Source organism: Hippichthys cyanospilos, chromosome 12, assembly GCF_059441005.1.
Source record: "Hippichthys cyanospilos isolate Australia breed blue-spotted pipefish chromosome 12, RoL_Hcya_1.0, whole genome shotgun sequence".
Classification (NCBI taxonomy): domain Eukaryota; kingdom Metazoa; phylum Chordata; class Actinopteri; order Syngnathiformes; family Syngnathidae; genus Hippichthys; species Hippichthys cyanospilos.
The window spans coordinates 19,941,866-19,961,974 of record NC_142380.1 but is presented as its reverse complement, the minus strand read 5'-3'; the positions used below and the strand labels follow the sequence as shown (position 1 = coordinate 19,961,974).

The 20,109-nt window shown below is 41.0% G+C and overlaps 2 protein-coding genes across 12 annotated transcripts in view; one reads left to right on the top strand and one right to left on the bottom strand.

Moving 5' to 3' along the window:
* The window catches only part of LOC148415255 (neurocan core protein-like), an 85,639-nt gene extending 80,051 nt beyond the window's left edge, over positions 1-5,588 (top strand). For all 4 annotated transcript variants that reach the window (XM_088430408.1, XM_088430405.1, XM_088430406.1 and 1 more), the window contains one exon: positions 3,914-5,588. In XM_088430408.1, coding sequence (XP_088286534.1) covers positions 3,914-4,014 — 101 coding nt within the window. In that variant the 3' untranslated portion in view covers positions 4,015-5,588. The remainder of the gene's footprint in view (positions 1-3,913) is intronic.
* A 2,837-nt stretch (positions 5,589-8,425) lies between these two features.
* On the bottom strand, positions 8,426-18,776 carry LOC148415254 (transmembrane 6 superfamily member 2-like). Of its 8 annotated transcripts, XM_088429717.1 has the most exons (13): positions 18,236-18,776; positions 15,907-15,992; positions 14,122-14,187; positions 13,916-14,022; positions 13,737-13,834; positions 13,566-13,669; positions 13,227-13,309; positions 12,955-13,079; positions 12,660-12,761; positions 12,487-12,579; positions 11,246-11,365; positions 10,684-10,902; positions 8,426-8,687 (listed from the first exon to the last, which is right to left on the bottom strand). In XM_088429717.1, the coding sequence occupies exons 1-12, from the start codon at positions 18,278-18,280 to the stop codon at positions 10,693-10,695; spliced, it is 1,239 nt and encodes a 412-aa protein (XP_088285843.1). In that variant the 5' UTR covers positions 18,281-18,776; the 3' UTR covers positions 8,426-8,687; positions 10,684-10,692. The 8 variants fall into 8 exon arrangements, with proteins under 8 accessions (XP_088285843.1, XP_088285842.1, XP_088285845.1 ...); XM_088429716.1 differs by having other exon boundaries at positions 8,426-10,902; positions 18,236-18,775; XM_088429719.1 differs by lacking the exon at positions 18,236-18,776 and adding an exon at positions 17,948-18,166 and having other exon boundaries at positions 8,426-10,902.
* Positions 18,777-20,109: the final 1,333 nt, after the last annotated feature.

The following is a 20,109-nucleotide window of genomic DNA, read 5'->3' as shown; positions in this document are numbered from 1 at the left end:
TCTCTTTATTCATGAGTTCAATGAAGAGCTTGTCTTCGATGGAGAGGCCCACTTTGTCATCATCTTTGTTTTTTTTCAAAGATGGAGCAGCCAAGTCATCGCCATTGACTGTGTGTCCAAACTTTTCTTTTACTTGAAGGTGTTTGGGGCAAGGAGAAAGAAGGGATGGACTTCCATTTTCAAGCACATTGGTGCTTAAAGATTTAACAGGCTCTGGTTTGTGTGCTGATCCCAAGCAGACATTGCTGATAACAACCCTACCAAGATCCAACCTCTGGGCGTAGGGAGCGTTGGGTGGACCATTGCGATGCTCTCTGACCTCATGCACCTGAAGGATGTCACGTCCTAAAAGGAGTAATAGCTGGGCTTCAGGATCGAGGCATTGGATCATATGAGCTATAGACCTCGATGAGCGTGGTGCTGTGCAGCTGTAGGTGTCGGAATCTCTGATCGGTCATCTGGCATGTGGTTACACTCAATGAGTGAGGGTAGCGCCACTTTTGTGTTTCCGTCCAATGACTCGACAATGAATCCTGTAGCTCTTCTCCCTGTTGTTTCAGTAGTACCTGCACATGTGCGCAGTGTGTACGGTGAGTCTAACCCTTCAATTTGAAACAGGTCGAAGAACTCTGATCAAACTAATGACTTGTTACTGTGGTCATCTAAAATAACATAGACCTTTATGACTTTGTCTTGTGCTTTATGGTAGATCCTTACAAGACAGATTTTGGAACAAGACCTAGGTTCTTTCTTTGTGCCGCAGACTTCTGTACAGCTGGATGTGACTGCTGGTTGAGTTGTTTCTCCTTCATCCTCCCCGCCGTGCTCAAGCGAGGGCTTGTTGCTGACCCAACGAGCAGGTCCAGGGTGTAATGCGACAATGTGGCCATCACTTTCACACTCCGTACATTTCAAGACCGCTTCACAGGTCTTTGCTAGATGAGTTGTAGAGGAGCAACACCTAAAGCAGATGCCATTCTCTTTTAGAAAGGCCTTAGGTTCTTCAAGCGGCTTGTTTCGAAAACCTCTACACTTTCTTAGAGGATGAGGTTTCTTATGGATTGGGCATTGTTTATCAATGTCACTCCGTTTGTTGCTTGAACTGTCTGTTCTTGAAGTTGCGGTTTGTGATGCAATTTCAGTCTTGTGAGCGGATACGTTTTTCAAGGTACCCTGATCTTCTCTTTATTTGTTCACGCTTATGTGGTCCCGTAGAAAATTTGTGGGATTTGTTGAGTGGAGAACTAGAGCTGATTTGGAGCACAAAACCAGGGTCGTTTCTTCTCCTTGCTTCTATGCATATGAAATCTGTAAAGATGGCAAATGGAGGAAACTGCACATTGTACTGGTCTTTGTATTGGGAACCCTGAGTCAACCACTTCTCCTGCAGGCTGAATGGGAGTTTTTCAATGATGGGATTGACTCCTCTGGGAGTGTCCAAGTATGAGAGACCAGGTAAGTGTCCCTCAGATTTTGCTGACTCTAATTCTCTTAGCAGGTATCCCAATTCTGTGAGCTTTAAAGTGTCTCTGGGACTGATCTTGGGAAAGTTCTCCAACCTCTCAAAAAGAGCCTTTTCGATTACTTTGGGGGAGCCATAACACTCCTCTAGGCGGTCCCAAGCCACCTATAGTTTTACAGCGGGGCTCACAACATACACTGAGCGGATTCTCATGATGGATTCTGAAGATTTGATCTCCTAGCCACTTTTTTAGATGGTCAAGTTCTTCGCTGGCACTTAAATCAGGTCCTCCTGTAGCATTTTGGAATGAGGACTTCCATACCCAGCAACTCTCTGGGCGATCATTGAATTTGGTGAGTCCTGAGTTCACAAGTTCATGTCGGATATTTAGTGCCTTCGCTCATACCAGTCGTGTCGTTGATACTGTAGCTGGCTGCAATGGACCTCTGCTGAAGGGAGCAGCGTTTGGTTGAGTGACAAGAGAGTTAACAGGTGTTTTATGAACTCCTGTTGTAGTTCTCTCTGGCTGCTTTGAGAAAGGAACACCCACCTTTGCTAAAATGGGATCAGTGTAGCTGTCAGCTATGAAGTTGCGCTCATTTATGCTTGTTTGCAAATTTGGTTCATCAGGTAGCAACCAAGATGGTGTAAATGGTTTAAGATCTGGAGCTTCCATGTCACCGAGTTGGTATTTTGTATGTTGTTCAACATAACTGCGAGTACGCTGCATAGTATTGTGAACGGAATCACAATGAGTCCCATTTTCCTCATGTGCTTCCATTTGTGCTGCTGCTTCAAAGACTTGAGCTTCCGCTAAAGCTACTGCTATCTCCTTTTCATGTTGTAAAGTTGTCAGTCGTGGAGCTAGATGAGCCTCTGCTACTTTCAATTCTGCTTCTTGCTGAATGAAAGGTGCACTAGCACGTGCAGCTTCAAGTTTGACTCTTTTTGCCGCTGCACTGCTAGCTGAGGAGGAATTTGAAGAAGAACACTGGGATTTTGATGAAAAGGCTGGAGTAATTTTCAGATGTTTACTGTTGTTTTCAATCCTTTGAAGTTATAATTATTCTGTAAAACTGAAACAATACAAACGAACGAAACGTTCATAAAACGTAAAATGTACCAATAAAACATACACATCACAAAGAAGCCACACATAACTTACAAGCGATGCCTTTTTAAACACAAACAGTGTATAGAACTTCGAAAATTGTTGCTGTCTAGTGGCTGCAATCACAGTAAAACTAAAACGCTGTTTGATGACGTCACGGTACAAACCTTCGTGCAGTCGTGGCAGTTTAACGTAAACAAAATTAGACAATGACCAAAAATCGCCAAAAGAGGGACACAGAACAACACAAACATAGTCAATTCCTGGGTCACGACAGTTACATCATAAAATATTTATTTCAGCATCCCTTAAAGATGAAGCTCAAGCGAGCTTTTGCCCTAGACTGAGAACGACATCACATACTCGTGGCTCTTATATCAACCAATCACAGCTCAGTTAGCAAACGTCACATGACCAAATTTAGAAAATAAGTGTGCTGCGATTGGTTGTTAGCTGACCCTTAAGCATGTGATGTCCTTTTCAGCTTACAGCAAAAGGAAAATGTGTTTTTAAATGTGTCAATCCCAAAGACGTATTTCTGCGTCTTTATGGTTTCCAGGGATCCAAACCAAGGCACCCAGGTACGTGTTTCTTTTTATTTTTTTTTATTGGGGTAAATGAGTCTGAAAATAGCTGGCATTAAAGGACTTCATTGCATGTGAAAAATATATTAGTCAAAATAATTGGCAAAATATGTTTGTTTGGGTTTTTTTGTGTGAATATGGCAAAGATAAGTTTTGAAAACAAAATTAGAAGCACAAAATGGAGCCAACAGATATTTTGAATTTTTTCAATACCAGCCCAGTACAAATGGATCTGTGAGCTATGAGCATAGCCATCGATGTCAGTGAATCAGTTCGTCACTTGATGTCTGGACATTCTGAATGTTTCCCCTTTTCAGAAACATTTCATAATCTGTACCTTTTTCATTGAAAGATGCTAAACCTATTCAGCCAGCTGTAAAAGGTTCGTATTTTGTTTGTCATGAATTTGATAACTAAATGCTTTTTAATGTATAATCAATAGATTGATAAAGACTTTTTTCTCCCTTGATAAACACCTTTTACACTTGCTTTGAACTGAAATTGACGTCACGCTCAACTAACGCCCAATCATCTTTTTTGAGTACTTGTCACGTGACGTTCTCAAACTGAGCCGTTGATTGGTTACCAATGCAATTCGCGCAAGCAATGTTTTCAGGTGACGGTGAAAGGTACAATGTCATGCATGTAAACCAATTTGATCCCAGACAAAGTTTGATCACTGAAAATGAGTTTAGTACGCTTACAAAACCATGTTGACAAAGTATCTCTGTGCGCAATTTGCCTTGGCCTTTTCAGCCCGGCACTCCCACCGATACCGGCGCCATCACCGGCGCGAGCGGCGCGGCAGCAGAAGGCACGGCAACAAAGCCAGGGAGGACGCGCGCAGCTACCACTGAACCAAATAACCCCCCAAGCCGAGCTGCTAATGTGCCGCCCCCCCCCTCCCTCCCCGCAAGCAAAATGCCCTCCCCCGACGACTTCAGGTTTGATTCCTGAGCTCATTGGCTGCACCGACTTTAGCTTTTTCATTGTTGAACTAAGGTTCAAGGCAAATGCCCTTGACACAAGACGCAAGTGATGGAAGATAGCAGTGACTCTCAGTGGGGGGGGGTTCTCTCCAGTGTGCTGCAGTTGTCACTAGCCCCTTTCACACCAAAACAATCCAGGAACTATGAGTTTCTGGTCATGGGGTTTCGGGTCGGAGGTTCCAAGTCTTCGGCCCATTCGTTTGCATTCAGACCGAGAGACAGACGAGGGGGTAGCTTATTGAAATTGGACTGGTGACGTGGGCATGGGTGGGGGGTTGCACTCCCCCTCTTGTCACTAAAAAGGTGAATGACAAGGAGGATGATGAACTAACATAGCTGTCACACACTGTATGAGAATGGAGCCTAATTAGCTTTTTCTTTATTTGTGACTTGATAGTAATACATTCATATACATTATTCGAGCTGGGCAATCTGTAAACTTGAGAAGGGGATGAAGGAAGCTTCTTGAATTTCCTAAAGGTAAAACCGTGATTACTATTTCTGCTGTCTCCCCAACTAAATAGTACAAAACGACAGGACCAATGCATAGTTTTTTCCCCGTTCACGTCAGTCTCGCCTTTTCTCGACGTTAAAGCAAATTGGAGCTGAATGTCCGCTTCTCCATCAATACGCAGTAGCCTCTGTTCCAGAGCACCCAACCACCTACCTATTTTCTCTCATTCCATGATTTCAAAATATTAAACCGGCCATAGTGACTACATAGCGTAATGGCGGCTTCTGATACAAAAACAATACACCCCTGAGTTCAACCAACCAATCAGCTTGACTTAGCACAACACGCCCCGCTCGAGCTGAAAAGGTTCAGGGTAGCGATTTAGCGGAACCTTGCCTACCCGGTACGATTTTTGCTGTGAACGGAAAAAGGAACTCACGCTACCCAGGTACCGCGGAAGAGTTCCTGCAGTGTGAAAGGGGCTACTTTGTCTGCAAGCACACTGACACGCTATTTTCTAATATTTTGTGTCACCTCTTATTTATTCCTTTTGCTAGTGAAGATGTTCTTCTGCTATTTTGTACTTCTTTGGTGTAGTTGTGTTTTTCTAGTTCAATGTTCCAAAAATCAGCCAGTAATAACGTTCATCATTTGATTGTGTCTAATCTGAGTCTGGTACATATTGCAGTGTTTACCGTCTGATGTTTAATCCCTGTCCAATTAGATAATGCGCTTCAAGCACTCAGTGTGACTCAGTGAGTTGTATTGACAAATCCTGGATGGGATTATTTGACTCTGCACACTCGTAACCAAATTGCTTAGAAACTCATTGCATGGCTACATTTACGTGACGGCTAGAATGTGGAGATTTTTAAATTTTTTTCATTTTGGTATCTTTATTTGAGCTGTCATCGATGTTTTTGGTGTTCTTAAGACGTTTTCGTCCTGTTGTGGTTTCATTCTTAATAAAGAGAAAATTTGCACAGCATTTATCAATGTGTGTAATTCTTCACTAGCATGTTCAATTGAGATGTTATATGTAAAAATATTTTATAATCAGCATTTAGTAATTGATGTAAGTAGGTAAATAAACGGATTTCATTTTTGTAAGGTACGTGCCATCATTTGATTAATGGTTTGCTTTGACTTAAGAGCAAATATTTGAGATACAAGCGCTGTATAGCGGCAGTGAAGTCACCCACCTCAAGAGACAAGCTAATTGTTGCCAACCCCAGTAGAAGAGAATGAGCTGTTTGAGACAACCACATAGCCTCACAAAAGTCTGTTTAGCCTAATGCTAACAAACAAACAGATCGTAAATGTCCAACACATACCTTGGAGTCTTTTCAACACATTAATTTCTGTCATTTTTATTGAGGTGGACACTTCATTCTGTTTTTCGAAGTTTAAGCCGCCATTTTTCTACTGTTAAGATAGACCTGTGCTACACCGACATCTTTGGATCACAAATCTGGATAGTCTGTCCTATTTGAGATAAGTTGTACTGGAATGGTTGGCAGTGGTTAGCACGTCTGCCTCACAGTTCAGTTTACGATCCACGGGCCTTCCTGTGTGGAGTTTGCATGTTCTCTCCAGTCACTCCTGCTTCCTCCTACACTCTAAAAACATGCATGGCAGGTGTATTGGACATACTGTACATACTAAATTGGTGTGATTGGGTTTGTGAATGGTTGCTGGCGTCTGTGTGACCTGCAATTGGCTAGCCACCAGTTGAGAGTGTCCATCGCCTACTGCCCCAAGTCAGTTGGGACAGGGACCAACACGCCTGCGACCCACGTGAGAAGCAACTATAGAAATATACTGAACAAAATATGTACCCCTTGTTGTGTACATGTATCACTAACATGAAGTGGTAGAGTGCTGGGGACAAATATTTTTAAAGATATATGACCATTGGGCTTGTTAATTACCTCAAGTCAGATACAATTGCCTTTTTTCCCCAAGTGTGACTACTATGTTGCATCTCCACTATGAAAATGGCTGCATTAAAACACGTCACCATTTTTGAGTCAAAAAAAAGCAAACCTATATATGGGTCAATTTGACCCAACTTTCCTGTTTGTTTTGTCCAAAACACCAAAACAAGGGGCGTTTTGTAAAGGACTTCCTCAGATTGGATTGTTATATACACAAATTGAGAAAATTGGGTCAAACCGACAAAATATTTTGTGGGTTCTTTTTTTTTTTTTTTTTTTATACCCTAATTGGGTTATTTTTGACCCAAATGTTTTTAGAGGTGAGTGTTTACAATGCACATTCATCTTGTTCAGAAACTGCCACCCTAATTAAGTATCTTTAATTATTACAGAAATGACATGTTGAGTTGTAAATATAATTTGTTTGAATTATTTAGAACTATACAACCAGGACCTCTGACTTGCGCTACTCCTGTGGACTGTGAAGGGAGTCGTCACTCCTAAACCAGGTGAAAATAAGTTTGTCTTAACGTGTTTGATATTCACGGATGTAGCTATTACTAGTACACATTGAATGGTTAAAAATATATATATTTAAGAAAGTAATGTTTTTTTTCTGTCTGTCTTCGTCCAATTGCAAGGACCACACAACTGATTTTGCAAATTTCACAAGTGACCCGAAGTCACATGGTCACACTCCACACTGAGGTCAAACTGAGTGGGAGTAAAGGTAAGTATCTTGTGTTTTGCCTTTACAATGTGTTTTTATTCTTCCTCGTCGTGTTTGATGGTAGTTTAGTCGTTATAAGAGTTGTAACTCTTGACAATTACATTATTGCATCACTAAAATCATCTCCATTTAAAGACAAACTACAGCAACCATACAAACAGAGCAAAACTACTGAAATGGATAGATTATTTATCCTCTGCAAAGAAAAATATTACAGCATATTAAAGGAATACCTTGTGACAGTCTCTATGTATGTGTATCAGACTGTCCCCTCGGAGGCCATGGCGCACCTAGGAGCAACACAATGTCCGTGGAACTAACGCAAAAATTATGACAGAAAAGATACATTTGTTGCCTTCTTTTCATTTATCTTATAATTGTATGCTTTTTATAAAGCACAACATTATTAAGGGCTATGCTCCTTATTTTTATAAAATTCATTACTGGTTCCCTCATGATAATGCGGCCTTGCTGTTTTTGCACTTTTTTTCTTTTAGTGCCTACAATCTACAAAGCTTTGAACTTAAGATCGGTGAACTGGAGGGAAAATATTAGAATGTTCATGCTTGCCTGACAGGTGTATTAAGTGTGCGGAGTCATGTTATAGCCTTAAAACATGCATAATGAATGACAAAAAACGTTAAAATGCATTAAAAAATGTCCAATTAAACAAAAATGAATAAAAGAAAAACTAATGAAGACAGTGTAAAAATGGAAAACACCAATAACAAAATGAAAAAATTAAAAGCTACTTTATAAAAAGAAACACAAAGAAAAGCTAACAAAAAACAAATGTATAAATCGCAAAAATTTTATTAAATAGAAAGAAAAATCAAGCCCTGCACTGATTTTATTTATTGTGGGTAATTTTGCGAGCAAAAGCCTGATGATTAATCAGGGAGCACTACTATGATTTAGTCCCCCACACACCCTCAAAAGGCTGTAAGAGATGTAGTGCAGTTTTTGACTCAGCTGTAAGCTTTCTGCCAATTGTGTCACGTGATAACTAGGTGCGCTTGTATCATCTCTTATATCAATTGACTGGTTTGCCGGCACGAGAGCAGTGTGACATCCTGATTGGGTGGGTCAAAGATCATATTCGCTCCAAAGCCACTGCTAGTGTGCTAATCAAATTGCAACTCAAAACAAAGAGAGCACTTAGGAATAAGTCACCTTTATTGTTCAATATTAAAATTCTTTCTACATTTCTCTTCATGTACATGAAATAATTCTTTTCAGTGAACCTATGTTATTTTAGTACCTTAAATCACTGAAGAATGGGGGTGTCATTTAATTCAGTCAACTGCTGCTGAAGATGCAGGTAGACAGGAAGCAGCGGTTTTGCATGAGTCACCTGAAATCAATCCTCAGCCCCATTCAAGAGCTTCTTATCAGGGTCCAACAGTCCATACAGGGAGTGCTGTGGACAATCGCACGAACATGATTGCTGATCGTTAGGGGCTTGAACACACAGTGCTTTGAAAAAAGTATTTGCCCACTTCCTTTTTTTTTTCTACACATTTATCCCTCGCAAAGGTTTCATTTCATCAAAACAATTTTGATAGCGCACAATGTAAGCATTATGAAAATACGGTTTCCAAATGATGGTTTTAATTACCAAGGAGTGAAACAAAACAAAAAAAAGCTATTATTTAAAGCTTTTTATCTGCGCCTTATGGCACAGGAAATATGGTACTTCACTTTTTTCTCACAGGTTCTGGCCAAGTGGTCGCTTGTTAGATCAAAGGTGATGGCAGTCAGGTTTGGGTTTGGCCTCTGTGCTTAGTCACACTTGTACAGCTAGTCATTTGATAAAACCAGAAGAGCATGTAGGTGGCCGTGTGATGGTCTGGGGCTGCTTTGCTCCCTCAGGACAGCTGAATGGATGCTGCTGTTTACCGGAAGGAGAACCTCCGAACTTCCGTTTGTGCCTTCAAACACAAGTACTCCTTGGATCACACTGCAATACACAGATCTGAAACCGAGCGGCGAGTCCGTCTCGGAATGGCTCGAGGTGTGTTTCGATAAATGCAATGTATAAAGATCGTTCTGTTATTCTGATAAAAATGGACACGACGTGATGTCAGCAGGAATAGTTTTGGCCCGAGACATTGAGACTGGTTGTCTCCTACAAAAGAAACAAAGGGCTTCCTCCAATAGAGAAGTATGTAGCTGTCAGTCAGGATTGATGGCTCTCAGGATTGATGGCTCTCTGACTTCCTCCCCCTTCAAAAGTATGGTGTGCAACTATAAGACGTTTGAAGACACCATCCCCACGCACGCATGCACATGCACGCACGCACGCACACCTGCAGTCCTCAGTAAAATCACACCCCCCAAAAGTGTCTAAGGACTGGATGTAAAAGGTGAAACGGGGCCACAACTGCAATCTGCTGTGGTCCGAGATCTCATGTACTTTCACTCCTCTGTTTAGATTAAATCCATTGTTTGAACTATGTCCTGGTACGTGTGATCTTTCAACAAAAACGAACACGCTAGGAATTAGTTTGATGCAGGAAATTTATCTAGGTTCCTTTAGATGCTGCTGCGTGACCTCAAACCCTCCAATAAGACATAGTTGAAATAATTCTGCCAAAAAGAGTGGTCCAAAATGTCTCCACAGCATCACCAATTTAAACGTTTGATTGCCACCTAAAGGTGGCACAACATGCTCTTCCCAGGTTTGTATCACCCCCCCTCTCTGGTAAATAAAACCATAATTTAGAAAAGGCATGCATATTTATACACACAGTAATCCCTCATTTATCGCGGGGGTTACGTTCCAAAAATAACACGCGCAAAGTGAAATCCACGAAGTAGCCAGCTTTATTTTATTTACAATGCAATACTGAACTACAGAATAAAACCAAAAATTAAAACCAGTTTTAAAGCCCAAAATTAGTAATTAGTAAATAATAAGTAATTAGTATTAAGTTTTGCCTCTTGCCTTTTGTAATGAATTGACAAGTGAATATATATATATATATATATATATATATATATATATATATATATATATATATACATACACACACACACACACACAGATTGTCTCTTGGGTTGTCGGAGTATGAGCTTAGTAATGGATTTGATGCAAATGGCACCTTTGCGACTGATGAATATGCAAAAAACTCATCTGGGAGGGGCCTAATACTTTTTCACAGCAACTGTATATCCTCCTGTGTTCTGTTGTGTCCATCGTGGTGGACATTTCCTCTTGCACTTTTAACTTTTGACTCTTCGGAGCTGCCCGCCTAAGTCGGCGGTCTGGTACGCTCAGTAGAGACTTCACGTTCACTTGGCCGTATCGCTGAGACCAAACGGATATAATCGTGAAGTGGACACAAAGGAACGGGCTGGCTCTCAGAAGGAAATGGAATGTGTCGTGATGATTTTCCATGAGACAAAATGTCTACCTGCGTGCTCTAATTTTTCTTCTTAGTGCTGTTGCTCTGTCCTTTGGGAACGGGTCTCATGAAATATGCAGGCCTGTTGTGGCAGCGCAAAGCCAGCAGAGCGGGCACAACGGCAAGCAGCATATTCAAGACGAGAACACTCCACAGTTTGTCCGCCGGGACGCGGTACGTGAAGGCCGTGCGAGAGTGTACAGATGCTCCCGTATGGCACCACTGTGCCTGGACACAGGGGGAGACAAGCACAAGGTGCGCTTCCATTCCAAAAAGAAAACTTTACTCATACAACAATAAAGGGCCCCTGTCATGTCTTATGTTAAACTTAATGTTATACCTTAACTTATATCTTATCTTAACAACGTATCCTATGTTAACGCATCTTATCTTAAATTATCTTATCTCAATTTATCTTGTTTTAGCTTATCTTATTTTAACATCTTAAACTAGCTCAAATCACGTCAAGGTAAATAAAATGTCATTTTCCTTTATATATTTTTTATCTGTGATGTTATTTAATTATATACATGTATATTACATATAAGTAGTATTTACAAGTACACTTTACCTGGGAGCAGGCTCCAGCAAAGAAGGGAGCCAAGTCCAGCATCCAGCTGCATCCTGGTCTCATCAGACCATAGATGAGGACTATCATCAAGGGCACACCATAGAACAGATAGACGAGCATCTACAGTACAGGAAAATAACTTGGATCAAACATTCTGCCTAAAAATAAAAAGGCTTGAAAATGGATATAGGGTTCACAATTACGACAACTTTAACATTATGCATCTATCCCAATGAGATTTAACAAAGGCATATAACGTTTTGCTAACAAAATAAAGGCATATAACATTTTGCTATGAAGTAACTTTAGCGCCGTGCTTCTCAATTATAGTTTACTTGGTTTATAGTTTACTACAATTATAGTTTACTACAATTATAGTTTACCAGGAAAGAGAAAACCTTTCGTGCCACCCCACTCGCCAGGCCGACTATCAATTAGATTATCTATAAATTGTATAAATGTGCTTCAAACTGTCTTTTTTAACTTTAACAAATAAAGCAATAAAAATCAACTTTCAACACATGTAAACAACAATACTTTACTGTGTTTATACAGGTTACAGATTAATCTAAAACTAAATGTATGTACACTATGTACAACAAAGTGTTTGAGAAAAAAAAATGTCACCAATCATTATTGCATTTTACACTTCACAAGGCAAAAAAAAAGCCTTTTCCCAGGGGTTATCCACGCCCCTCCTGGCATTGCCTCGTGTCCCACTGGGGGGCTTGCCACATTATTTGAGAAGGATTGCTTTAGTGCAATTTAGCAACAAGTCGCTTCGTGTTCCCATACATTTCCTCTTAATTATAAAAAACAACAACAACAAAAAACAATGTACCGTCCCTGTCACCTGGCATTAAAAAGTGTTCAATTAGATAACGCCTGAAAAAAAAACCGTGTTGACCCTTTACTTGGCACAGCGGCAGCTTTCGGCCAACAGGCAAAATGTCCGAAAGTGTCCTTAACAGCCATTGCTTACATTGTAACGCACCCCTAAATTTCTCTAAAATGCTGAAAATTCTTACCTGTTCAAGACTTAAAATTAGAAAACGGTGTGCCTAATAAAAGCCGTTTTTGCCTTTTTAGACTATTGTCCGAAAGCGGTTAATGTGCATCGTAAAGGGTTAAAGTCTCATTTGAGAAAGATGGACCAGAGCATAAATGAAAGTCATTGTACACACACTAAAGATGAGCCCGCAACCTCGCTGGAGATGAAACGCATGTATAAATCCACTCACCATGACTCTGGGGAAGCCCACCGGATCTTTAAGGTACGGTTCAAACTGATATATGTATTTGAAGCAGAAATCAAGAGGACATTCCAGCACCACCTGAGGAACAGCAAATGGATAACGTTATAGTCTTTTACAGAGATCATTTGTATTGTCTTTTTCTTCAGGGCTCTACTCACAAAACCTCGAAAAACACAGAGCGCCACACTTCCCAGCAGCAAGACTGCAATCTGCAGATCCACAGGACGAGACAACAGACCTTTGGATTGCACGGCCACGATCTAGTCAGCACACAAACAGTGTCGTCACAACTTGAAAATAATGTCGCTGGGTGAACGCAATATGAGTTCACTTTTTTTCATACAGAAATCTGATCAAGTTGTCAGTCAGCCTTTAACACATTTTCGCAATTGTTGATTCGGGGGGAACACGTATATTTTCCATATGAAATTTCAGTACCCTTGTGTTATTTACCTTGTCTGCTGTGATGATGGGCATCAATCTGGGCCTGCTAAAAATTACGAAAGCTGCCCAGAAAGAGGCTAAAAAGAAGGGGATGTTTCGCCAAAAAGCTGGGTGGATGTTAGAACCATATTTACCTAGAAAAAAAAATCTTTATGCACAAAGCAATGACCTTAAAGGCACAAATATTGTTCTGAAAAATGAAGAAAAATTCAAATAGCTTGTAGAAAAATTCTCAGAATATCTCCAAAGTGGAGTTCATATTTTTCTAATTTAGCACTTACCGACAACCACTCCAGGGATGTGCACAAGTTGATGCATGATTGAGGATCCTACCCAAACTAGCGCCAGGCTTCGGTAGGACTTCCTGCAAGAACCAGAACAACATTACATCTTCTAATATGAGACATAATGTAGGGACCAAAAAAAAATTGTCACATTAGAGACAAACTCATTGAGACCCAAAGACGTATTTACACATCTTGACAGATTGCAGACATTCAATCCCAATTAATTTTGCAAATATTGGGCTAAAATGGAGTCTGAAAGCTCCAAATATCAGTTACTGGCCTTCTTGACCGCTAGTATCATCGCGACCCTGAAATAAAACCATATGGGCCTACCCTCTGGACATGCGGTGGATGATTACAAGGGAGAGAATGAAGTGGACGACGCCTTCCCAGTATGACATCATCACAGCATAGGCCGTACTCAGATGAGGCTCTCCCTGAAGCATATTGCTCTTTTAAACTTTCAACAAGGCAAAAACTTTCTTTAAGAGCATTGCGTATTACCATCTTGAGGTAGAAGGCCATGAAGCCCGATATGAAGCCATCCTGCTCCAGCGCGTTCGTCAGGCCCACCAGACTAGTAAAGGAAAACTCTGCAAACACTGGACACGGCCACAACACAGAGGCACAAGTGGAACATGGGCAAGCCTTCTCGCATTTATCGTCATGCTTTTGCTAGCTACCGTAAAATAATGGATTCACGCTTTTTCGATCTGGCGCCGTCAGAAGGAGGAGGAGGAGAAAAAACGATCCAAAGACAACCACTCCGAGTCCTAGGATGGGCACAGGCCTGCAGGGAGACATCAATACAAATATTACCCATCTGGAATAAACTACTCAACTTTCCACGCTATTATTCACTTCTGCCAGCGGCTCAGCAGGAACTCACCTCAACATACAGTTACTAACCCTGGCCTTATTGGGTTCGCCTACACCAGGTGTGTCCATACGTTTTCTATTGAGGGGCACATACCAAAAAATAGAGTGGCATAAGGGCTCTTTTTTACTTAGTTCTAAAAGACAGTAAAAATCAATAAAGCAAGCAATTACAAAGTCTATATGTTGCAGTTATTTTTTTTTAATGTAAAAAAACATCTTTGAGATTGAATGAGCTTATAGTGTGAAATAAAATACTTATTAACCTCATCAAGTTTAACAAAGTCTTGATGTAAATTTTTTTTAAAATAACTACAGCATATAGACCAGTGGTTCTTGTTGGAGGCACCGAACCCCACCAGTTTCATATGCTCATTCACTGAACCCCTCTTTAGTAAAAAATAAAATCAGATTTTTTAGACTGAGGGGTGGACCTCTGCGGCGAAGGCTCCACCGAACCCCTGAGGCTGACTCACAGAACCCCCATGGTTCGATCGAACCCAGGTTAAGAACCACTGATATAGACTTTGTAATTGCTTGCTTTGTTGATTTTTACTCTTTTATAACAAAGTAAAAAAAAAAAAAAAAAAGGCGCCCTTATGCCCCACTATTTCTTTATATGCGCCCCTCAAAAGAAAATGGACACACCTGGTGTTTTTTTTTGGTATATATATATATATATATTTTTTTTTTTTTTTTTTTTGGTGCACACATTCAATACCAGGAACTTATGTTTTTCAATTCCCAATTATTTTGCTTATGGAGGGTCAGCTATTGAAGAATTGATTGGTTAATTAGGATTGGTTTAGTATTTATGTGCTTAAGAATTACTTTCGGTCCTAAAGTGCACGAGTAATAGATTAGGCAAATTCTAATCAATTATTAAAGTAATTAAATAATTGCTTGATTAGTACCAGATATTTTAGACACTCCTTTAACCAAACCTTTTTATTTCAATTTTAAAAATGTATATTTAAAAAGTAGCTGGATGCCTGCACAAAAAAAAAGAAAAAAAGAAAAAAGCTTGTCTTTGGTTGGGTTTGAATGAGTTAACAAAAACTACCATCAAACCTTTTTAATGCCTTTTTTTTTTTAAATAATGTTGCTGGCCTTGTCAAAACATACTTTTAGCATATACCGCGGGCCACAAAAGTTTAGATACTGGGCTGCAAATGGCCCCGGGCCATAGTTTGGACACCTCTAGCCTACACAATTAGTTGACTTCTATAAATGTCAGAGTGGAAGGATGATGTTAATATACTTTTTTTTCTTTATTAAAACAAACATTTCAGAACAGCAGACTCTTTTGAGCTCTACAAAGAAATATAAATGAGATTTTCAACAGATATCTCCTTATTTGGTTTGAGAAACAAAGTCGTTTAAAAACTACAATTGCAGGTTTTAGCTGGTGCATTTCAGTAGGCCCGATTTGTTCAAACGTGATCAGTAGGCTGGCAACTGCGTCAGTTGAGTCATTCATTCATCTACTGAACTGATGATTGTTCTCATTAAACTGATTTCCGCTGAAAATGGCTAAATAAATTCCATATTCTCTCAGAGAAGTTGTCCTTTCCTTCAACATCACTGGTTCGTTTGAGTAGCAGTAAAGACCCCGGGCAGACTATGTTGGCAAGGTGAAATAGGATGTGCAACTTTGATTGGACAAAACCTGTCTAACAAAGCACATCAACAATCTAGAAGCAGTGAAGAGAGAACTGCTATAAAATCAAATAAATAGGCAGTTGGTAATACATGGACTAGGCCTTGGTTTCAATAAACATCAAGTGAACGCACTTACTCGTGGAGTACAGGAACGTTGTTGACTGTGTACAAGACGACAGGAGCCAGCAGGGAGAGGCCCAACACGCACATTTCTACTGGAGGCTTCATGGTGCGACAACACTCACTTTAGAGATTAGAAGCAAACAATAGCGGCCGGCTGTCGAGGCCACGTCACACAGCGAACGAGTGGACACACGATGTCCCGTCAGACATCGCCTTTTGATCAGTGATCAATGAAGGGCGACGCGTCCCCCGCCTTCAGAGCGCCTCTCAAAGTCCAGCCCTACCGACTGCCTACAAATACAATCGTGCGCGCATGCCACCCTGCACAGCCAACGGCCTCAAATGCTGCCACGCAATGACAAGCAAACGCCAGTCTTCTTATTTTTTTGTTGAAATTGCGCTTATTACACTTTAGGTCCTTGCTCCTACTATAGAATACGTGCGCTTTAGATTATGTAGTATGGCCAACACTGCTATCTAGTGGACACGGCTGCTCATGTTAACTAATCATTAAGTGGTTATTCGACTTTTTTTTTTACTGTTCAAATACGTTTGAATGTTCATCCCAATATGCCCAATTTACTTCTGAGCTGAATGCACAAAACATGGGATTTGTTCCAATAATGCCACGGGGTTTCGACGAGTATTCTTTGTGTGGAAAATGCAACGTTTTTAGCCTTTAGCCCACAACTAAATCTGGACATGCCATATTTGCTAAAACTCTTGGATGCACTTGCTAATAGATTCAAACGAATATGCAACTGCATTCTGACCTATTTTCAATTATGTTTGAGCGTACAATTACAATTACATTCGAGCGTAATTTCGGCTTGATTCTACTATCATAGCGCTTGTTCAAATAAAGCTATAAGCCTACCTTGTAGCACTATTGGGAAAAAAAGGTCGTTGTAAGCTAATTGATAATTTTTTATTTTTTTTTTAGTGATTAGCCTACAACTACCTTTTGTCATATTTGCGAGTACGTTTAGAGGTATCTGCAAGTACGCTTTGGATGTGCTTGCAAAGAGTCTTCGACATATTGTCAAAGACAATTTGAACGTACTGGCAAATGTGTCAAAACACATTTGTGGGTCAAATGCTAAAAAACTAATATTTGTTCCTGTTATAATCTAGGGTTATGTCACCAACCCTCACACCCTATGCCTGGCCGCAGCTGACGAACCCCTCCAACACGACAGACAAGTTCACCATTAACAAACGCTGGCGCACTTAATTTCAACATCGCACATGCTCCCATGAGAGTAAAGTGCAAAGAGAGAGGGGATACCTAGAAGGAGTCAACATCAAGCACACTGCTTCTATTGTCCTTTATAAACATATGTCAGCAACAGCGCCCCTTTTGACGAACAAAGATATTACAGTAACAAGCAGCCATACAATAACACTCAACACTCCCACTTATGAATGACTTGTATACTGTACATCCTTCAATTTTCAAATGAACATTAATAACATGACGTTTAATGACAAATATTCAAACACCAAACATGACTTCTGCAAATTTTCCCAGTTTGAGTTTGGAAACAGGCTTGGTCATAACATCAGCAGCCATGTTATTTGTAGGACAGTAAATTAGTGTCATCTTTTATGGTGGTAAAACGGAGAGGATCATAAAACTTGGGGTTCAGGGTTTTCTATGATGTCTCCAGCTAGTTCCCTTTCGAGTGGCAAATATGGATGTGTATGCTCCAGTTAAAGAACATGTACCGTGGCTCCATTCAGCACATTTATTAACTGTGGTCTGCAATAATACAGACAAAGAACAATGTTAACATACATACATACATACAGTACATACACCATTCAATCCACTACTCAACAAGCATCATAACATTATTAACTTCTCACTGTATTCAGCTCTAGCCACACACAAATAAATGCTTCCTCATAGGAACGAAACGCTATTAGCATAGTTAGCATGCTAGCCGAACACAACAATTTAAGCGCAGTAATGGACGTCACACACAAGCATACACCTGCTCTATAACACACAACTAATGTCCAAATTGAACGTTACAAGGAAATAAACTCACCTTTCGTCACATACACACAATCACAAATGTGCTGGAATGAGCGTTATAAGCAACTTTATCAAACTACGTCACGGACTGAACGATGTCGCGGACGAGGAAGAAAAAAACTACGGTGGGTCATTCACGTTAAACTAGTGGTGCGTTCACGGAATGCTCACAGCATGGGAATCTACAACATCGCACGCAAACAGCACATCGAACGAAAGTACAAACATACAAACAATGTGGGCTTCCTAACAGGTGGCTCTAGTGAAATGATATTTGATGTCCACATGTTTACACCTCTACCTGCACACTGGGCGAGACGACCTCTTTCAGCAGCTTGCCGAACATTCCAATGTCCGGGGTAACTAATGTGGCAAGATGACCCACCCGGGGTCACCGATGGCAGCCTCATCTACTACCGATGTCCGTCCGGCCTCAGCCCTAGGCCTCAAGCCAGCGTCACCCAGCTCTCCCTCCGATTCACCATGCCTGCAGGTTTGGTCCGAGTATACATCGGAGCGGGTCAGTTGGTGGTGCCGCAGCAGGTTCTGGCCCAGGCACAGACTGGGACGGAGCCGTGACCGGCTGTCCCTCGGAAGCCCACGTGCCTGCCAGCATGCAGGTCAGCACAGCCGCTCCAACTCCTTGTGGAACCTCAGAACATCCCTTTGGCAACGCCACCTCGTGGTTTTCACGCTGAGTGTCTCACCCTTACTCCTGTTGCACCTGGGCCCCTGGTGTCACATACACCGCCCAGGATCGGACTGTGTACTCAGGGTGTCAGACTGGTGGTGAATACCCTGTGAGGTTTTCCGTTATGCCTTTCTGGGTGTTCGGGGGGGAGCTGTATGTCAGGCACTAGGACAATGTCTCTCACCCAGTAGGCATGTTGCTATGAACCTTTGATGCTTTGAACCTATTGGCTTTGTATTTGCTGTTTTGACTTTGTTGTATCAGTTTTGTGATAGCATGCAAAGAGTAAAGATCTCTACTAGCACAGCAACGTGTGGTTTCTTCGCCTCGCCACAATGAGGTCTTTTAGTCTTTTACGTTCCCGGGTGGGATATCTACCACTGGTTGATGCATGTGGTGTTACCTTAACATTGTTCTCGAGTGGTTTTGGACCATCTACATGTATTTCTGTATTCACGCTAGGCTGTGATGCCTCTTTGTCGTCATATGCTCTCGGTTCCAGTACTAGTTCTTTAGTGTGTGTTTCATCCTCACATGTTGTGTTGGTAAAAAATGTCACCAATCTGTGCTTTTGCACTTTCCTGTCACTGAGATAATAAACTAGATAAGCTGTACTGCCCTTGTCATGTCCTACAAAGTGTCCTCTTTCACACCGCGATTTTAATTTTACCGCTGTCTTGTTGGTTCGCACAGCATATTGACCCGAATTTGTGCATTCTCGACAGATTACATTCTTTTCCCGTCAGTGCTGTGTATGGTGTGGTGACTGTGTGGTTATTAAAGCATTTATTTCTTTTATATGCAGCCTCTTGGACAGCATAGTGCCACAGACTCTTTGGTAAATTACAGTCAATAAGCTTACATCTGGCCATCTCAAGAAGTGTACGCTATTCTCTCTCAGCTACTCCATTCTGGTGTGGGGAGTAAGGACAAGTTGTTTAGTGTCTGATTTTGTTCTTCCTTAGAAGTGTTTTGAACTCCCTGCTAGTACATTCAGTCCCATGGTCTGATCGTATGCACTTTACTGTGCCATAAGGTGCGACATCAACCAAGAATTTCTCTAAAGCTTGAATTGCATCACTTTTTGCTTTTAAGAAGTAAACAAATACTGCACCTGTATACACATCTGTAAAAGTCTACATGTATTTGAAACCATCTATGGACTTATTGTTTACTGGACCGACCGGATCTGTATTCACTAATTCAAGTGGTGCTTTCACTTTGTCAGTTGGATTTTTGTTTCTCACTTGGGTGAACTTCCCTTTTATGGATACATCGCATTCTCTGTCAGGCTTGCGTCTTGCACCTTTAATGTGCATGCCTACAGTTATATTCTGTAATTTCAATATGTCCTCATAGTTGCAGTGCCCCATTATTTCGTGCCACGTTTGAATGCCATGGCTCACATTGCGCACATCATTTTCATCGTATTCTGTTTGCAATTAGTACATTCTTCTGTGCACATAAATATCAAATATTGTACC

What these genes read in the sequence shown, in the direction of transcription:
- LOC148415254 (XM_088429717.1), bottom strand. Translation starts at nt 18,280, where the DNA reads ATGTTCGGCAAGCTGCTGAAAGAGGTCGTCTCGCCCAGTGTGCAG. An exon ending in TCGTCTCGCCCAGTGTGCAG is followed by an intron (nt 15,993 to 18,235) that starts GTAGAGGTGTAA and finishes CGCACCATGAAG; the next exon opens with CCTCCAGTAGAAATGTGCGT. An exon ending in TGGGCTTCCCCAGAGTCATG is followed by an intron (nt 11,366 to 12,486) that starts GTGAGTGGATTT and finishes CCTGTACTGTAG; the next exon opens with ATGCTCGTCTATCTGTTCTA.